Source organism: Panicum virgatum, chromosome 7N (genome assembly GCF_016808335.1).
Source record: "Panicum virgatum strain AP13 chromosome 7N, P.virgatum_v5, whole genome shotgun sequence".
In the NCBI taxonomy this organism is placed as follows: Eukaryota; Viridiplantae; Streptophyta; class Magnoliopsida; order Poales; family Poaceae; genus Panicum; species Panicum virgatum.
The window spans coordinates 40,945,796-40,964,132 of record NC_053151.1 but is presented as its reverse complement, the minus strand read 5'-3'; the positions used below and the strand labels follow the sequence as shown (position 1 = coordinate 40,964,132).

General features: G+C 51.9%; 2 protein-coding genes and 2 long non-coding RNA genes across 4 annotated transcripts; 2 read left to right on the top strand and 2 right to left on the bottom strand.

The window, feature by feature from the left end:
• The first annotated feature begins 760 nt into the window (after window positions 1–760).
• Window positions 761–3,245, top strand: LOC120682704 (protein ALTERED XYLOGLUCAN 4-like). The gene is made up of 3 exons (XM_039964703.1): window positions 761–960; window positions 1,515–1,801; window positions 2,440–3,245. The coding sequence occupies exons 1-3, from the start codon at window positions 762–764 to the stop codon at window positions 3,223–3,225; spliced, it is 1,272 nt and encodes a 423-aa protein (XP_039820637.1). The 5' UTR covers window position 761; the 3' UTR covers window positions 3,226–3,245.
• A 44-nt stretch (window positions 3,246–3,289) lies between these two features.
• Window positions 3,290–4,148, bottom strand: LOC120682705. The gene is made up of 2 exons (XR_005678555.1): window positions 4,069–4,148; window positions 3,290–3,745 (listed from the first exon to the last, which is right to left on the bottom strand). It is a non-coding gene; the product is annotated as an uncharacterized LOC120682705 (long non-coding RNA).
• Window positions 4,149–8,304: 4,156 nt separating this feature from the next.
• LOC120682672 lies at window positions 8,305–9,428 on the top strand. The gene is made up of 2 exons (XR_005678528.1): window positions 8,305–8,904; window positions 8,987–9,428. It is a non-coding gene; the product is annotated as an uncharacterized LOC120682672 (long non-coding RNA).
• A 967-nt stretch (window positions 9,429–10,395) lies between these two features.
• LOC120681263 (U-box domain-containing protein 70-like) lies at window positions 10,396–18,221 on the bottom strand. Its single transcript, XM_039962775.1, has 3 exons — window positions 17,457–18,221; window positions 11,209–12,004; window positions 10,396–10,987 (listed from the first exon to the last, which is right to left on the bottom strand). The coding sequence occupies exons 1-3, from the start codon at window positions 18,006–18,008 to the stop codon at window positions 10,770–10,772; spliced, it is 1,566 nt and encodes a 521-aa protein (XP_039818709.1). The 5' UTR covers window positions 18,009–18,221; the 3' UTR covers window positions 10,396–10,769.
• Between the last annotated feature and the right edge of the window lie 116 nt (window positions 18,222–18,337).

The window sequence follows — 18,337 nt, the reverse complement described above, 5'->3', positions numbered from 1 at the left end:
ACATCACAAGAACAATCCAAGCTTTTCAAAAAAAAAAAAAATCCTATCGAATGAAGACCTTTTGAAAAAAAATCACTTGCTATTTTCTGCAATCCTAGTACATAAGCAGTCCTTTTTTGTTTTTTTAGAGCAAAGCCTATTTTGATGGCCGAAAACAACAGCAGCTTTTTTTTGTTTTGTTTTCGGCCATCACGTGATATATATTCGCTGCAGCAGTCCTGGCGTCGGCGGCTGCTCCGCACTGCCCGTCAGGCGGCGCGCGGCTCGTCGGCGTTCCGTCAAATATTTAAAAGGGAAGATTTACAAGGGCCAAATAGCCGCCATATAGGGAAGATTTGAAAAAAAAAAGACTTAAAAGGGCCAAATAGCGAATTTTCTCCTACATGTTATACTCCTATGAAATATATATGATGGTTCGATTCCGGTTCGCACCATGGGTCAACCATCCCCGTTAGGATATGCCAGGATGTGCAGCCATAATTACACAAAGAATTTAAAATAGAGCTTATGGATCCATCAAATATTTTAAAATGGATTGAGTGGTGCCCCACTACACATGTTATGTGGATCGACGGTTCGATTCCGGTTCAGGAGGTCCCAGCAAGCTTGCAATGAATTATTTACCATGAACAAAGAAAATAAATGAAGAAAAGCACACTTTACGAGAATCGTCGATGGCTCCAGCAAGCTTGGAACCTACTATAAGATGGCGACTTCTTTACCATGATGCGACTTAGAGACTAGAACCTTAGCCCCTAACCATGGCCATGGACAAGGAAAGGCCACCTCTACCAAATCTCCACATCAGAACACCCACCCATGTATTTCCTAGTGGAAGAATCACACTAGCGCTGATGATGCTCACAACAGGGTTATTTCTCGTCCTCTCGACACTTCATCCCGCGACTTTCTACCAGTATCCTATGCCAACAGATATCTCTCCTCAGGAGACGAAAATCGGTAAGCCTCTACTGACTAGCATAAATTTATCTGCTCTTTCTTCTTCATGCAGAAGTGTTCCTTTCTTTTTTTCCCCCTTTTCTTTTTTCTGAAGCTTACTGGATCTTTCTTCGTTTCCAATATGATATAGCTGTGCATGAGATCCCAGCTCAATATTGTACATCGAGTTAAGATTTATCAAACATCAGATAATATGTTTACAGTGCCTGTGATTTCAAAAGCATATAAAGCCTGGCTATGTCTGCATATCCGAATGGCTTCTTTTGCCTACATAATCTGTTATAATGTTCAGAGGCATTTGGACCAATGTTCTGCGTGTCAGATTAGTTGATGACAATGGAGCATGTGCAAAAAAAAAAATCAAGACATTATAAAAACACAGGTAAAAACATGAACAAACAAAGTAAAATAGATCCCTTTGCCTCCCAAAATTCGACCAGTGCGTCATAATAAAATGTAGTAGGCTGGCAACAACTAACGTTTCCTTAAAGTTTCACAAACAGCGTCTCTGCCAAAGAATTTTGTACCCAAGGTAATTTTGCTCTGCTTTTTAGGTTCTGAAGACAAAGTCTGCAATCTGTTCAATGGCACATGGGTCAGGGATTTCAGAGGCCCCATTTACACCAACTTTACATGCCCAACGATGCCAGACTCAAAAAACTGCGGAAAGTATGGAAAGCAAATGGATTATGTAAACTGGAAGTGGGTGCCCCATGGTTGTGACATGGTAAGGTTTGAGCCTCAGCTGTTCTTGAATATTGTCCGAGGGAAGACTATGGGGTTCGCTGCAGATTCAATTGGACGGAACCAGATGGAGTCACTACTTTGTTTACTATCTCAGGTGAGCAACCTTTGTTTTAGTTCTGCAAGATGTTGATAACATGTTTTAGTTTTTATATAACATCTACCCTTATCACCAGTGACAGATTTGCACAGTATATATGATAGACCCAATGTTCTTGGACACAACTAGCAGTGGGACCCTCAATAAAAAGTTTCCCCAGTTTGTTTCCTAGTTTGCTACAGATTTCCTTCCCTCCCTTCTTCTAGGAAACATTAAACAAACAAGCACAAGAAATCCGTTTGGGTGAAAATTCAGTTCCACCATATCAATTGGGCAATCCTAACATCTATAGACCTTTACATATCCTCATGCCCTCACTCATATGGTTGAGTGAGCTAGATGATACAAATAGGCCAAAGTATCTCGAGGCCTGATTTTGCTTATGTGATAACCTAAAATCGCATGACATTAACTCCCATGGTGTCATTGATTTAGTGTGGGACCTTACCTTGCTGCAGAAAATTTATGATCGGCTATGTATTATCGAACAATTTCTTCTAAGGAAATATCAAATGAACTCTCAGCGGAACTCTACTTTATTTACCTTACATATGTAGCAAACTTCATCTCCTATTATTGTGAAATTCAGAATTTATGATAAGAGAATCTAACTCAAACCCTATAAAACACTGCAGGTGGAAACCCCAACCAAAGTTCATAGTGACCTTAAAGATAAATTTGTCACATGGCACTTCAAATCCCACAATTTTACACTCATGGCACTGTGGACCAAATTTCTTGTAGAAGCATCAGAAAGAGAGATCAATGGCACAGAGGTTGAAATGCATGACATACACCTGGACAAACTTGATGTGAGATTAGCTGCAAACTTACGTGAGATCAATGTTTTAGTCATATCGAGTTCCCAATGGTTCTTCAGGAAGAATTATCTCTATGAAGGTGGAAAACTCATTGGATGCATATACTGCTCAGAGGATAACATCACAAGCATTGATGTCACTACAGCTATTCAGAGGGCGCTTAGAACGGCCCTCCGTAACTTGACCAACTGCCAAGAATGTGGACTGCAGTTAACATTAGTAACAACAATAACACCAGCACACTTTGAAAATGGTTTCTGGAATACTGGAGGATATTGCAATAGAACTGAACCAGTGGAAAAAGGAGAAGCAATGACCAGGACAGTTGAGTGGGCAATAAGAAATGCGCAGGTTGAGGAAGCTAACAGAGCACAAAATGAAAGAAGCCACAAGGGACAGATGAACCTAGAGATTCTAGATATTACCGAAGCTATGTCTATGAGATCTGATGCACACCCAGGGATTCATTGGAATAACAAGTGGATGAGGGGTTACAGTGACTGCATCCATTGGTGTTTGCCAGGACCGGTAGATATGTGGAACGAGCTATTACTCTCTGTGCTTAACAAATATGGGAAAGAGTTGCAGAATCATCAATGATGCAAAATGATAAATTGAAATACATTACTCTCTGTGCTTAAACTGTGAACTCATGCTCATGAGATTAGTGAGCGTAAGTGCCATATTATTGAATCAACATTGTTACAAGCATTGTCAACTCATTTTTAACTAAATAATTTTGTGATAGCCAATTAATGAACGGCAGTTGTGAAAATATGTGACGAACAGAACCATACATTTATACACAAAATTCAACCTCATGTGTACCTGTTGATCCTGTTGAACGTTTAGCGTGTCAAAATATTATCATCGAAGTCTTTGGTTGAAGACTCAACAACAGAAGCTTGGGGTAATTCCTTGCTCATCAAATACTTCCGCTTTTGAAGGCTCAGCCAAACCAAAATATTGTCAGTCTCGACAATGTTATATCCAGCTTTCCTGCACATGTTGAATGGCACTTGATCGATAATTCGACAATGAAGATATACACGTCTTTTTTGCATCCATTTTGATGACCAAATCCTCACATGCCTTAAGAAGTTGTTTTCCGATTCCTCTCCTATGGGGAAAAACAAGGCAGACTTTAGAAAGTACTACAATCAACAAAATTTAAACAAACATAGATGAACAAACAACTTGATATGGCATTTCAACCAACAGATTATCTAACTGGTACAAACAATCTGCGTCATGCACCTGAAGGTTTCTTCTGTTGCTTCTGTCACACTTGACAAGATATTTCTTACAGCACATTATAGAAGTTACAACTAACAAGGAAGCACCGTTTGCAATCAATTCTTGGATCAAAACTTATTTTCCAGAAGAAATAGGGAAATTGGTTGCCCGGTCAAGCGTACTATAAATCGTAATGCTCTCCATTACCTCCTCAATGCCGTCTTCACAGTCATGTTACAGATATACGGGAAGTCGAGCGGCGGGGTGGGCGTGGGCGGGCCCCCGGGTGAGCTTGGAAAGAATTTGTGGAACCTCGTGTCCATGTCAACCTGTGTTCTAGCGGGCGTGCTCTCCCTTTTATATGTCCAAGAGGAGCACGTACACTGAGCGGGGCCCCGACATGTGGACCCGGCGATGTATTATGAACTACACTTTGGCCTTCAATGTCTCAGATCCGGAGATCTTGTCGTCGGCTTCCGTGCGTAGATTCTGACCAGGGATGGTCTTGAGCTGTCCTGTCAAAGTAGAGTCTAGCCTCTGCAGCCGTGCGTCGAGGTCATGATGAAGCGCCAAACTACTGACTCAGTCACTGTAGCAGCGTGCACTGTTGCTCCAGTCAGTAGCTGGTCATCATGACTCGTCGCCCATGCGCACGGCGCTGAGTCTTTAATGCTTGTCTTGGTAACTGACGAGCCGCCTCGGTAACTGGCGATCCACAGTGTGGACTGACAAAAGCTGCCTCGTGCCCTGAGGCAGCAGAGCTCGCCTCAACCACTCGCACTTAATGCGGGTGGGTGAGGGAGCTTGTAGCAGAAGGCTTGCGCCCGCGCCCGCGTCTGCGTGACACGTGGCGGCTCCGGACCCCTCCCGAACAGCTAGCTAAGCCGAGAGCTCACGGGGGTCCGGATAGGCACGTGGAGGTCCCGGACCCACCTGCGGGGGTCCGGGTCCGCGGCCACAGGTGCTGAGCATTTCCACCTCTGGGACACGTGGTGACACGGGACCCGTCCCCGAGCGGGAAGCGGGTCCGGGACCGTTGGTCCGGTGAGATGGGGTTGGACCCCAGGGGCCCGGCTGCTCAACTCCTTAGGGCGTAGTTACGGATAATTACGCGAGTCTTGGCACAGTAGGAGTAGGTACCCCAGCTGTAGGGTACCGACAGAGGCCCCCGGGCCCGCCTCGGGAGAGGCAACGAACCCGCAGGTGGGGCCACTACTGTGAGCAACTTGGCTGCTTCTGGCGCCCAGCGGTGCGCGCCGCAAGGGTCTTGTCCTGCGTCGTACATCCTTTGGGTCACCTGCTGCATCATCACGTTTGGACCTGCACATGACTCAAAGTAGATGCTTAGTAGCGTGCCCACGGGTCCCAAATCCTGTTGGCTGTAATCCTTTGAGATAAACAGCTAGGTTCAGTGAACGGAGCTCAAGGGGCCGGCCTTTAGGTTAAGAGAAAGTCCGAGCCTCCAGGTTCCCAGTCCTAGGTACTATGGCACTCATTCACAGGAGGTGGTGCGTGCAGGCTTAGGGTACGGAATCAGGCTAAGCGGCTACACGGCTCCGGACCTCCCCGGAGAATGAGTGCGCTTCCCTGAACCTGCAGGTTCCCAGGGGTCCGAACCCCTCTCTTCTATGAGGGGTCTCGAGCTAAGTCACTAACTAGACAACTCAATTCGGACCACAATCACCGCACAAGAGTAAGAAGCCACGTGGGGGTTAGGGCAAACAGAATGCGTAGATTGAAATTGAAATGTAACATCCTTAGAGGCGAACTGAGAATAAATTTTTCCTTTATAACTAGATGTACATGAGATGTGCGATGTAAGCCAGAACACGGGTTTATGAGGCCGGAGCTGTCCGGACCTCCGGGCCTCCAGTCTTAGGTACTACGGTACTCGCACTAGGGAGGTAGAGCATGCATGCTTAGGGTACGGAACCAGGCTAAGCGGCTACACGGCTCCGGACCTCCCCGGAGGGTGAGTACGCTTCCCTGAACCTGGTTCGCAGAGGTCCGGACCCCTCCACGGGGGAGGCTCACCGGATTGGACCACACGGAAGTACTACCTAGTTACAAAGAAAAATGTTTTATTCCCTGCTGGACCTCTAAGGGTAGGACTTACAGAGATGTAGAGTCGGGGGTGCGACCGGAGTCGGCTTTCCGCCGGAGAGAGCCACCAGAGTCGGCTTAGTGCGACCGGAGTGGGCTTTCCGCCGGAGCGGGCTTGGTGCGACTGGAGTCGGCTTTCCGCCGGAGCGGGCTTGGTGCGACCGGAGTTGGCTTTCCGCCGGAGCGGACTTCCTCACATGAGTGAGGTATGCTGCGAGCTGGGATTTGTCGCTCCACCGTTCGCAGCTTGTGAGGGGGCCCTTGACGGGCGCCCTGACTCTTGCCGACGTGCAGCGCGCCGCTGCCAACGGTGGGTGCTCCACGGGCACGGTTGCCCCAGGCGCAGGAAGACGATAGGCGTGTGGCGCGGATGACGCCACACCCTCCGTCATCTTCACGTCGTCGTCGTGGTGGGAGTGCTCAACCACCCGAGCCATGGAGATGGGCAAGATATGAGCTAAAACTACCTAAAGCTCCCCCTACCTGGCGCGCCAAATGTCGTGGTGTGGCAAACCACAGCCGGGTGGCGGAATGCACCCGCCTAAGCCCAGAAGGTGAGTACTCGGGGGTTAGCTAGGACAAGTTCGATCTCTTGGAAGAACACGATGAACACAGCCAGTTTAGAGTGGTTCGGGCCGCCGGAGCGTAATACCCTACGCCCACTGTGTGCTGTATTGCCGAGCCTGGGTGAGCTTGGAAAGAATTTGTGGAACCTCGTGTCCGTGTCAACCTGTGTTCTAGCGGGCGTGCTCTCCCTTTTATATGTCCAAGGGGAGCACGTACACTGAGCGGGGCCCCGACATGTGGACCCGACGATGTATTATAAACTACACTTTGGCCTTCAATGCCTCAGATCCGGAGATCTTGTCGTCGGCTTCCGTGCGTAGTTTCTGACCAGGGATGGTCTTGAGCTGTCCTGTCAAAGTAGAGTCTAGCCTCTGCAGCCGCGCGTCGAGGTCATGATGAAGCGCCGAACTATTGACTCAGTCACTGTAGCAGCGTGCACTGTTGCTCCAGTCAGTAGCTGGTCATCATGACTCGTCGCCCATGCGCACGGCGCTGAGTCTTTAATGCTTGTCTTGGTAACTGACGAGCCGCCTCGGTAACTGACGATCCACAGTGTGGACTGACAAAAGCTGCCCCGTGCCCAGAGGCAGCAGAGCCCGCCTCAACCACTCGCACTTAATGCGGGTGGGTGAGGGAGCTTCCAGCGGAAGGCTTGCGCCCGCGTCTGCGTGACACGTGGCGGCTCCGGACCCCTCCCGAGCAGCTAGCTGAGCCGAGAGCTCACGGGGGTCCGGATAGGCACGTGGAGGTCCCGGACCCACCTGCGGGGTCCGGGTCCGCTGCCACAGGTGCTGAGCATTTCCACCTCTAGGACACGTGGTGACACCGGACCCGTCCCCGAGCGGGAAGCGGGTCCGGGACCGTTGGTCCGGTGAGATGGGGTTGGACCCCAGGGGTCCGGCTGCTCAGCTCCTTAGGGCGTAGTTACGGATAACTACGCGAGTCTTGGCACAGTAGGAGTGGGTACCCCAGCTGCAGGGTACCGACAATACCAATTGAAGAAATATTATCCCTATGTTTACCTGCAAGATTTGGACAACCAGATGAAGTATGATGGGATGCAAGAGTCATCTGATAGTAGATTTGTGCCTGACAATGGCCGTGCTGTCATTGAAGCTGCCTTCAACAGTGGCCACTTCCCACACATCCACGGTTAGATCTGCCCTACCCCTCCTACTTAACTCAGCACAATCTCAATTCTCAAATCTCTTTCCCCCTCTTGGCAAGCACCAGAGGAACAGAACGATGCCTGCATAGTTGCCCAGCGCTAGGAGAAGTACAAGCATGTCTTTTTACCCTTAGAGTTGCACAACACACGCTCATGGCAACACGTCACTGCTCTGCATCATGAGGCATCACCATCGCCTCGGCTAATGAGCGTTCCGATTGGTGGCTCTCTCTCTTTTTTTTTTGGGAAAGTGGCCTTCAGTTCCTGCAGAAATGAGTTTTCAGTAACAAGGGAATCAAAGAACCAGTAACAAAGGGAGGCATCAGGAAATCAAGGATCAGTGTTCAGTGAAACTATTTTTTATCAGAGTTTTGGGGCACTCTGCAGTTCCCGGTGATCAGAAAACAGTGGTTGCAGAAACAGTGGCAGCAACTTTTCGTCCGGCGAAATCTGAAACGGAAGCTCGCAAGGAAGGAGCATTGGTCAGCGACCGCAGCATCCGCCGGTTCCACTCCGGTGGCCCATCGCCAATGCCGTCGCTTGCCATGCCGCGTTGATGCGGGAGGAGACGGAGGCGAGGTGAGGGCCAGGCCACCATGCCCCGCCGCTGCCGGTTCAGCTCCATCGCGTGGCGAATGGTGCCGCTGGCCTCCGGCGTCCGCTCATAGCCGCGGGAGCAGATGGTCGAAAGCTGAGTGGGGCTTTGCGCTTCCGGCGGGATGGCTCCGGCGGCGCCGAACTGGCGAGAACAGGAGCCAAACCAATCCAGGGTGTTTAATGAAAAATTATAGGGGTCTAGTATATGAAATATTCGGGCCGAGATTCGAATTAGGGGTCTGTATGTAAATGTAGAACATTCGATTGTGATCCAAATGATAGGGCGGACAGATGGCAGCCGCCATGACCCCCCACCCCGCGCCGCGAGCCGGCAAAGTTCCTCTGCAAGACGGCGCGGGAACGGTTAAGCGACGGCCATTCGCTGCTTCGTGGTGCCCAGCGCTGCAACCACGACCGCCGGTCAGCCGCGGTTCGCATGGAGACGGCCAGACGGGAACGACGACGAAGATGTGGCTCCTCACTACACGGCCTGCGTGCCGGTTGGTGGGGGGTTCCGGCGTCTGCCCGCTAAGTGCTCGACGCTTTGCCTGCATGGGGGCAAATCTTTTCCACCCACACGTACCTGCGACCAGGGTGCACATACCACGGTTAGTAAAGAAGTATGTGCGCTACATAGGATACTCTCGCTCTCGCAGTGACAAAACTCACGGGAGAAATTTCCTTTTGTAGTGATCTATGCAGAACAAGAAAAAACTGCGCAAACTGACGTGGTTTGAAGGATGGACAGGAGTTCTGAAGAAACGACCGGGGCATCTCATCTCGTCTCATCGCCTGCCTCTGCCTTCCTTCCCACTGTCCCCTGAATCCCCTTCTCGTGAGGTAGAAAGCTGAGCAACCACATGAGCAACAACTTCAATGCGGCTGCAGCTTGCCTGTTCGTTCGATTGCAGATATGGTTGCTGAATTTAATACAACGATGCCATTACAGAACTCCTGTAAGCAGGCAAAAGCAGAGTCGGACCTGATGAAGAATGGAATTGAATTGCAGCGAGTAGCCGAGTACTGCACACGAGATGGTGGAATCATGGCCTCCTTTTTAATTGGCACTGCAGTACAGTGAGTAACAGTTGTCCTCAGATAACACTGATTTACATATGAATAGCATCAGTAATATTGAGTTGCATGCACCGACCAGTTCAACCAAAAAGCTTAAGTTGATGGGGAGAGGTGGGCAATTCACTTATATTCCAACACTCCCGCTCACGTGGAGGCTCCCTCAGGCCTCAGACGTGGAATAGGAGCGAGCAGAAATTATTTAATTTAATTGTGATAACCAGAATTCAAACTCGAGACCTCTGGCTCTGATACCATATTGAGTTGCATGCACCGACCAGTTCAACCCAAAAGCTTAAACTGATGGAGAGAGGTGGGCAATTCGCTTATATTCCAACAAGTAACAAAAATTATTTGCTCTGCATTTCCATACAATCACAGGCCCAACAATATTGGGTTTGAAATCATGTGAGAAGCTAAAACAGCCAGGAATGAAAATGAGAGCTGCACAAATCTCTCCAATAATTTGAGTGCGTGTCTGCCATGGGTGTTGTTCTTGCATGCTAGGAGATCTTCAAGGCTACCATTTGGAAAGAACTTGTACACTAGACCAACAGCTTCTGGGCATGTACTGTGCTGAGAATAGAAGCCTGCAAGGAAATGACCTTTGCCATGTGGGCCGCCCGGTCCAGTATGCTTTGCCAGTTTGCCATTCTTCTCCGTGCTCAGCGGAAATGGAGTAATCTTCAAAAAATAAAAGGTTCCACTGACCACAACGGATTGCGCCCACCGCACGAGCTCCATGCCATCGCGCGAGGCAGTCTGCACGTGAGCTGAGCTCTGCGTCTCCTCATTTGGCGGCACTCGCTGCCCTGCCTGCTTCGGTGTCGGCGCTGCCTCTCTAGTCTCTATGCCGGTCAGCCTGTTTCCCTTAAGTTTTTTGTTTGGGTGCACTGCTTGATTGTGACATGCTAGGTAGTTAGGGTTATGGCAGCAAGCTGAATGATTCCATGTTTTTCGAGGCGCCGTGGCATATAAGCCTGATGAAATGCGCGCTTTGGGAATTTGAGATGTCCATTGCAAGACATCGATATCTAGTGCTCTCGTACTACAGTACTAGCCACACGCTGTCTATTTGCCAGTTTCAAAAAATCATGATACCAGCGTGCTTTTCTGTTTTCTGAATATTATGGGGGAACACTCTGTGCCCATGTCTACAGAGAACACTCTGTGAAGGTTTAGAGTTTCAGCTTTGAGAAGTGGTATAGGCATGCGGGATAGCTGGATAGGGCTTAAGCTTAAATGATACTTTTTTCCTTCAACACTTTACATCTTGACGCAGTACATGCATTCTTTTAATTCATTCTATTCGATCTGCGGACCATTTTAATTACGTTGCTCACTATATTATGGGAAACTACATCTGCGTGAAAGAGTGAGTCTTTGATTTGTCAACGACTCAGTGCTGCTCCTGCTGTTTCCACTCTAGGATTGCTGAACGGAGTGCTCTGTTTGGCACAAGCTGGCTGTGTTCGAGCTTGAGATTTGTCATAGGTGATGTACTATGCCCACTATCAAGCCAGCCTTTAATAGCCTCACCTTCATATGTGAATCCATCGGCGGCAATGTAAGGATCGTTCATGATCTCCTGTTCATCATCGCATGAGAGCTGGTAAGTTTACCCCTACTGTGTTCTGCTTCATCGTATCAAATTTTGTTGCATGCCTAGGAATGAAACATGACAGATTAACTGTCGCAGTAGCACTTTTCAGTTGATCATTTTTTGTTTCCTTTTATTCTATAAGACTAAATTAGTATAGGCTATAGGGTGATGCAGTGTTATGCTTTACTAGATCATATGGTCAATAGGTCATGCATTTAATACTAATGATTGTTACCAATTGAAGAAATATTGCTCCTATTGTTTACCTGCAAGATTGGACAGATGAAGTATGATGGGGTGCAAGTGTCATCTGATAGATTTGTGCCTGACAGTGGCCGTGCTGTCATTGAAGCTGCCTTCATCAGTGGCTCAACCACTTTCCACACATCCACTGCTAGATCTGGCCTACGCCTCCTTCTTAACTCAGCACATCTCAAGCCAATATGTGCAAGCTGGTTGGCTTGTATAAAAGGCCAGCTTCCTGCAGAGTTATCAATGATAGAATGCAGGTTTCCTTGCTCAATGGCTTCTTCCACTATTTCAGCAATCCTTTGAGGTGGTTTCCCTGTCAGAAGACGCAGGATGATAATGCCATAGGAGTATACATCAGAACGTGGTGTGAGTTCACCAGTGGTCAGAAATTCAGGATCCATATAAGAGAAGGTTCCTCTTGGGTTCGTTGTCTGGTAAAGGGTTGTGCTGCAGGTGTTTGTTTGTATCAAATGTCTACAAATTCCGAAGTCTCCTAATTTGCTGGAATAATTGGCATCGAGAAGAATGTTGTCTGGCTTCAGATCACCATGAACCACAGGGTGAGGTTTGTTTGAATGAAGAAAAATGAGAGCTAAACACATCTCTCCAATAATTCGAGTACGGATCTGCCATGTGAGCGGTGGCTTGTTGTTCTTGCATGCTAGGCCATCTTCAAGGCTGCCATTCGGAAAGAATTCGTATACTAGACCAAAAACTTCTGGGCATGTACCAATCAGTGTGACGAGGTTTGGATGCCTTATTGTGCTGAGAACAGAAGCCTGCAAGGACAGTGTTGGAAGATTATCTTACCAATACAACTATACTTGTTGGTGTATATGTGAGCCCATGTATTTGGCCCATCTAGAGGCCCATGTATAGCTACTATATAGCCCACCCTTCTAGGGTATGGATGAATACAAGGAAATTAATCCCCAAAACATGGTATCTAGCCTTCTCTTTCCTCTCCCTCCCTCCCTCTAGCCGCCGCCGGCACCACCCGCCGCCGCCATGGCCGGCCGGCCGCCGGCGCCCCCTCCCGTCTCCTCCTCCCCTCCCCTCTCGTCTTCCCCTGCTGTTGCAGCCGCTGCCGGCGCGCACCATCCCTGGGGGTCGGCCGCCGCCCTTGCGGCTTTTGCTGCTGCGGGGGGCGAGCTCCTCCCGGCGGGCGGAGGCGCCGCCGCCACGGGTGCGCCTGCAGCCGCCACGGGTCTGCTGATCCCGCCACCGCCGCCGGCCCCTGTGGGTGGGAATCCGCCGCCGCCGCCAGGGGGCGGCCCTCCGCCGCCTCTGGTCCCTACGGGCGGCCAGCCGCCGCCTCCGCCGCCGCCGCCTGGGGGCGCGGATCTGGCGCCGGCCCCTCCTCTTCCCTGGCACGGACTGGGTATGCACCCCATGGACGCGCCGTTCGCCGCCACCGCTCTCCGCGGGACGCCGCCCGTCGTCGCCGGAGCTGCTACGGCCGACGCTGCTCTCGCAGCGGCCCTCCTCGCCGCCAAGTCGGAGGCTTCGGCGGCTTAGGAGCGGGTCCGCGTGGCTGCCCTTGTTTGGGAGCGCGAGCGCACCACGGCCGACGACCTCGCCCTCCGGGTCGCCGAGGCGGAGCACTACTTCTGCGTCTCCTCCGGCCCGCAGCCCGTCGTCCCCGAGCACGGCGCCTCCTTGTCCCACCAGGCCCCGGACCCTGGATTTGGACCTCGGCACGACCCGACCGACCCCATGGTCGCCCAGCTCCACCTCCAGGCCGTCGGCGTCCAGAACATCCGGGCCCTGGTCACCATCCTCCTCGACCCCACGTCCTCCTCCTATGGACGCTGGCGGGACCAGGTCCTCCTCACCCTACGCCGCTACGCCCTCGATGACCACGTCCTCGTCGACTCGCCGATCGAGGTGCGGGACGGGGTGTGGCTGCGTCTCGACAGCGTCGTCATGTCCTGGATCTTTGGGACCATCTCCCTAGATCTTCAGGAACTCATTAGGACCCACGGCGACACCGCGCGACAGGCCTGGCTGGCGCTCGAGGGGCAGTTCCTCGGCAACGCCGAGTTCCGCGCTCTCCAGCTCGACGCCAGCTTCCGCACCTTTGAGCACGGGGACCTCTCCGTCGGTGAGTTCTGCCGGCGGATGAAGGGCATAACTGATGCTCTTCACGACCTCGGGTGTCCGATGTCTGATCGGGTCTTGGTTCTCAATGTCGTGCGAGGCCTGAGCAGCACCTATGACCATCTGAAGACATGGATCACCGACCAGAGGCCCTTCCCCTCCTTCCTCGTCCACCCCCACCGCGCTCGTTGCTGCTCCACCGGCTTCCTCCGCCACTCCTGCCACTTCCCTCCCTGGTGCTGCTCCCGCCGGGCAGATCGGAGGTGGGTGGGGGGCGTGGATGTCGTCGGCGGGCGGGGGGACGTGGTGGTGGTGGTACTGGTGGCCCTGCTTCTGGGGATACCGGTGGGGGCCGCCGGAGCGCACTCACTCCCGCTCCTGCCCCCAGAGGTACGCCCTGGCCATCCTTCAGCAATCCAAAGTCAGGGCGCATCTCGATGTGGCCCTTCCAGGGTCCGGGGGGGTTCGTCCTCAGCTCCAGCCGGCGGCCATGTTCACCGGTGCTGCTCCCCTCTTCGCGCCGTCCTGGACCCCGCCCGCTCAGCCCAGCCAGCAGCCGACCTGGCCTGGGGGTGGGACCAGGCCGCTCTGGCGCAGTCCTTCAGCACTATGGGACTGACGCCGCCGGTCAGCACCGAGTGGATCGCCGACTCGGGTGCCTCCTTCTACACCACCCCAGATGCCGGTATCCTCTCTTCTGTCCGACCCCCACACCCCTCTTGTCCTTCTTCCATCATGGTTGGTGAAGAGTCTTGTCTTTCTGTCACCGCCGTAGGTTCTGCTCCTGGCTCTTTTTGTCTTCCCAATGTCCTTGTTGCCCCTCAGATGGCTCACAACCTTTTTTCATTCGCCAGTTTACTGCTGACAATTCTTGTTCCATTGAATTTGACTCTTCTGGTCTTACGAATTCGGCTTCCCGGCGTCCGCTCCTCCGATGTGACAGCTCGGGGGCCCTTTACACCCTTCGTCTTCCTGCTTCCGCTGCTTCGCCTTCGGCTTCTTCTTCGTCTGCTGCTTTTGCCGTGACGCCGTCTTCCACCACCTGGCACCGCCGGCTTGGTCACCCCGGCCGCGACGTTTTGGCTCGGCTCGGTTGTAGTACCGATGTTCCATGTACTCGGACTCCTGCTGAGCACCTTTGTCATGTGTGTCAGTTAGGTCATCATGTCAGACTTCATTTTTCTTCTTCTTCTTCGTATGCTGCGCATGCCTTTGATCTTGTTCACTGTGATCTGTGGACATCTTCTGTACTCAGCATGCCGGGTTATAAATATTATCTGGTGGTGGTTGATGATTTTTCTCATTACTCTTGGACTTTTCCTTTGCGTGCCAAGTCTGAGACCTTCCCCACCGTCCTCCACTTCTTTGCCTGGGTGTCCACTCAGTTCGGCCTCACCATTAAGGTCGTCCAGTGTGACAACGGGCGTGAGTTCGATAACTCCACCTCCCGTTCTTTCTTCCTCTCTCGGGGTGTTCAGCTGCGTATGTCTTGTCCGTATACCTCTCCTCAGAATGGCAAGGCTGAGCGGATGATTCGCACGACAAACGACATCGTGCGCACCCTTCTGATCCAGGCCTCTCTGCCCCCGCACTTCTGGGCTGAGAGCCTCCACACCGCCACCTACTTGGTTAACCGCCTTCCGTCTACTACTTCTCCTGCTCCCACTCCACACCACGCTCTTTTCGGTACCCCTCCTCGCTATGACCACATTCGGGTCTTCGGGTGTGCATGTTACCCTAACATCTCCGCCACTGCTTCTCACAAGCTGGCGCCCCGCTTGACTTGTTGTGTGTTTCTTGGTTACTCCCCTGACCACAAGGGGTACCGATGCTTTGACCTCACCTCTCGCCGCGTCCTGATCTCCCGACACGTCGTGTTTGACGAGTCGGATTTCCCCTACTCCACCTCCTCCACACCTTCTCCTGACCCCGAGCTGGAGTCGCTGTTTTTGGCTGACCCGGTGGTTCAGCCACCTTTACATGTCTGTCCTTTCCCTGCAGGTTTTCCCGGTGCACCGGCACCGCTTCCGGTGATCCCTGCTGCGCCCAGCGCGGCCCCGGTGCCCGCTGTCGCACCACGCGCGGCCCCAGGACCTCCTGTCGTGCCGTGCGCGGCCTTGGGGTCTCCTGCTGTGCCACGCGCGGCCCCGGTGCCTCCCCCTGCACCTGCGTGGTACACTCAGCCGGTGCAGGTGTACCGGCGTTGTTGTGTGCCGACACCGGCGCCGCCTCCGGCTACGGAGGCTCCTGCGACGCCTACACCGTCGCCGCCGCCGGCTCGCTCTCGGGTCGAGTCGGCGGTGTACCACCCGCCAGTCGTCCATCGGGATCCTCAACATATCCATCCCATGGTGACTCGGCGGATGGCGTCTCAGGCCGCGACTCTCTCCGCCACCGAGGGGGGGCCGCGGGTCTCTCCGGTACCCTCCTCTGTCCGCGACGCCTTGGAAGAGGAGTACGCGGCTTTTCTTGCTAACCAGACGTGGGACCTCGTGCCGCATCCATCTGGTTGCAATGTGGTCACAGGCAAGTGGATCTGGATGCATAAGCGTCGGGCTGACAGCACACTGGAGCGCTACAAGGCTCGCTGGGTTCTTCGGGGTTTCACCCAGCAGCCTGGTGTGGACTATGATGAGACCTTCAGTTCAGTGGTGAAGCCTGCTACTGTGCGCACGGTCCTCTCACTTGCGCTCTCTCGCTCTTGGCCTGTGCACCAGTTGGATGTGAAGAATACGTTTCTTCATGGCACTCTGTCAGAGACAGTCTACTGCTCTCAGCCAGTGGGATTTGTAGACTCCAGTCGTCCGGACATGGTCTGCCGGCTCAACAAGTCTCTCTATGGTCTGAAGCAGGCTCCTCGGGCTTGGTATTCTCGGTTCGCCACGTTCTTGCTGACATTGGGGTTCACCGGGGCCAAGTCTGACACGTCTCTCTTCATCTACCGCCGTGGGGATGAGACTGCCTATCTGCTGCTCTATGTCGATGACATTGTGCTCACAATATCCAGTGAGCAATTGCTTCAGCACGTCATCTCCTCTCTGCAACAGGAGTTTGCTATGAAGGATCTTAGTCAGCTCCACCCCTTCTTGGGTGTCACTGTTGAGCCTCACCCGTCTGGCCTCCTCCTTCACCAGCGGCAGTATGCCCTCGATATTCTGGAGCGCGCTGGGATGACTGATTGCAAGCCCTGCTCCACTCCACACTCAGGCGAAACTGTCAGCTGATCTGGGTGATTCTGTGGCTGATCCTACTGCCTACCGGAGTCTGGCCGGTGCCTTGCAGTACCTCACCTTCACTAGGCTAGATCTCACCTACGCTGTTCAGCAGGTCTGTCTCCATATGCATGATCCCCTAGAGTCACACCTTGCTGCGCTGAAGCGTCTCCTCCGCTACGTCCGTGGCACTGTGGACCTCGGCCTGGTCCTTCTCCGCTCGTCCTTTGCTGAGCTGGTTGTTTACACCGATGCTGACTGGGCTGGCTGTCCGGACACTCGCCGCTCCACTTCCGGCTACGCTGTCTTCCTGGGCGGCAACCTGGTCTCCTGGTCGTCCAAGCGGCAGCCGGTTGTCTCCCGCTCCAGTGTCGAGGCGGAGTACCGGGCTGTCGCTAACGGCGTGGCGGAGACGTCCTGGCTACGACAGCTCTTGGCGGAGCTCCACAGCCCGCTCGCCAAGAGCACGCTCATCTACTGCGACAACGTCAGCGCCGTGTATCTCTCCACCACCCCGTTCAGCATCAGCGGACGAAGCATGTGGAGATCGACTTGCACTTCGTGCGCGACAGGGTTGTCATCGGCGATATTCGGGTACTCCATGTCCCGACCACCTCCCAATTTGCCAACATCTTCACCAAGGGACTACCCTCCTCGACCTTCTTGAAGTTTCGCTCCAGGCTCAACGTAGTAGGTGGCTAGTTGTGACTGGGGGGTATTTGCCCTGCGTGTGCTTTCTTGTTGTCCAATCTTAAACTCTGCTGCGCCGGTAGTTCAGACTGCCGGGGGGGGGGTGTTGGTGTATATGTGAGCCCATGTATTTGGCCCATCTAGAGGCCCATGTATAGCTACTATATAGCCCACCCTTCTAGGGTTTGGATGAATACAAGGAAATTAATCCCAAAACAATACTAGTCACACTTTCTGTAACAGAAAATGTAGGTTCCTTAAAAAATGATTTACTTGCCTCTTGGTGGAATTCTGATTGCCCCTGCATGCTTTGAGGATGTAGCAACTTTATAGCTACTGTTGTATTGCGCAGGATACCTTTATAAACACATCCAAAGCCACCTTCACCAATCTTAAGTGTTTGATCGAAGTCTTGTGTTGCTTGCTGCAGCTCAACAAGAGAGAACTTGGTGTTTGGTGCTTCAGATGGTGCTAAAACTCTCTGCTGGTTCTTTTCCCGCAGTTCAGCCACTTCCCTTATGGCAGCATCTCTCTCATGTTGTAACCTGTCATAATCTGCTTGGAGCACTTCCAGTTGGTGTTTGTTTGTTGCTAATTTATCTTCATTGTCTTTAACATATAGCTCGATCTCATTTATTCGTTGTTCTAGTCTGACCTTCTGCTCATTTGCATTGTACAGTGCAGCATATGCTTCTTCTTGCTCTCTTTTCATTGCATCATTCTCCTGCCTCTTTATTTCATGCATCTCCTGGAGTACCTTCTGCTGCCTTAACCCATCCATATAAGATTTCTCCAGTTCTTTGGTCTACAAAAGTACCTATGATTTCGTTAATAAATAGACATGCTATCTGGATTTTTACTAGCACAGTGAATGAGCACAGCACATACCTTTTGAAGAGCTGAATGCAGTTCTCTTTCAGCATTTCGCCGTTTGTTGCATTCTTCTTGCACTTCTTCTTTCAAAAACTGAATTTCATTGAGAGCCTCCTTAAGTTTATCCTGGAACATTAAATTAATATGTCAGAATCTATGTGCCATCTAGAAGTATGAGCGTTAATCCCCTCTATATCTCAACAATTGCACATAGTGCGTACCAGGTCATATGGTGTT

Coding starts and splice junctions, on each gene's coding strand:
- LOC120682704 (XM_039964703.1), top strand. CDS start 762: ATGGCCATGGACAAGGAAAGGCCACCTCTACCAAATCTCCACATCAGA. Junction 961..1,514: donor TCCTCAGGAGACGAAAATCG/GTAAGCCTCTAC, acceptor TCTGCTTTTTAG/GTTCTGAAGACAAAGTCTGC. Junction 1,802..2,439: donor TACTTTGTTTACTATCTCAG/GTGAGCAACCTT, acceptor AAAACACTGCAG/GTGGAAACCCCAACCAAAGT.
- LOC120681263 (XM_039962775.1), bottom strand. CDS start 18,008: ATGGATGGGTTAAGGCAGCAGAAGGTACTCCAGGAGATGCATGAAATA. Junction 12,005..17,456: donor CATTTTCTGTTACAGAAAGT/GTGACTAGTATT, acceptor CTGTCCTTGCAG/GCTTCTGTTCTCAGCACAAT. Junction 10,988..11,208: donor GAGCAATATTTCTTCAATTG/GTAACAATCATT, acceptor AGTAGGGGTAAA/CTTACCAGCTCTCATGCGAT.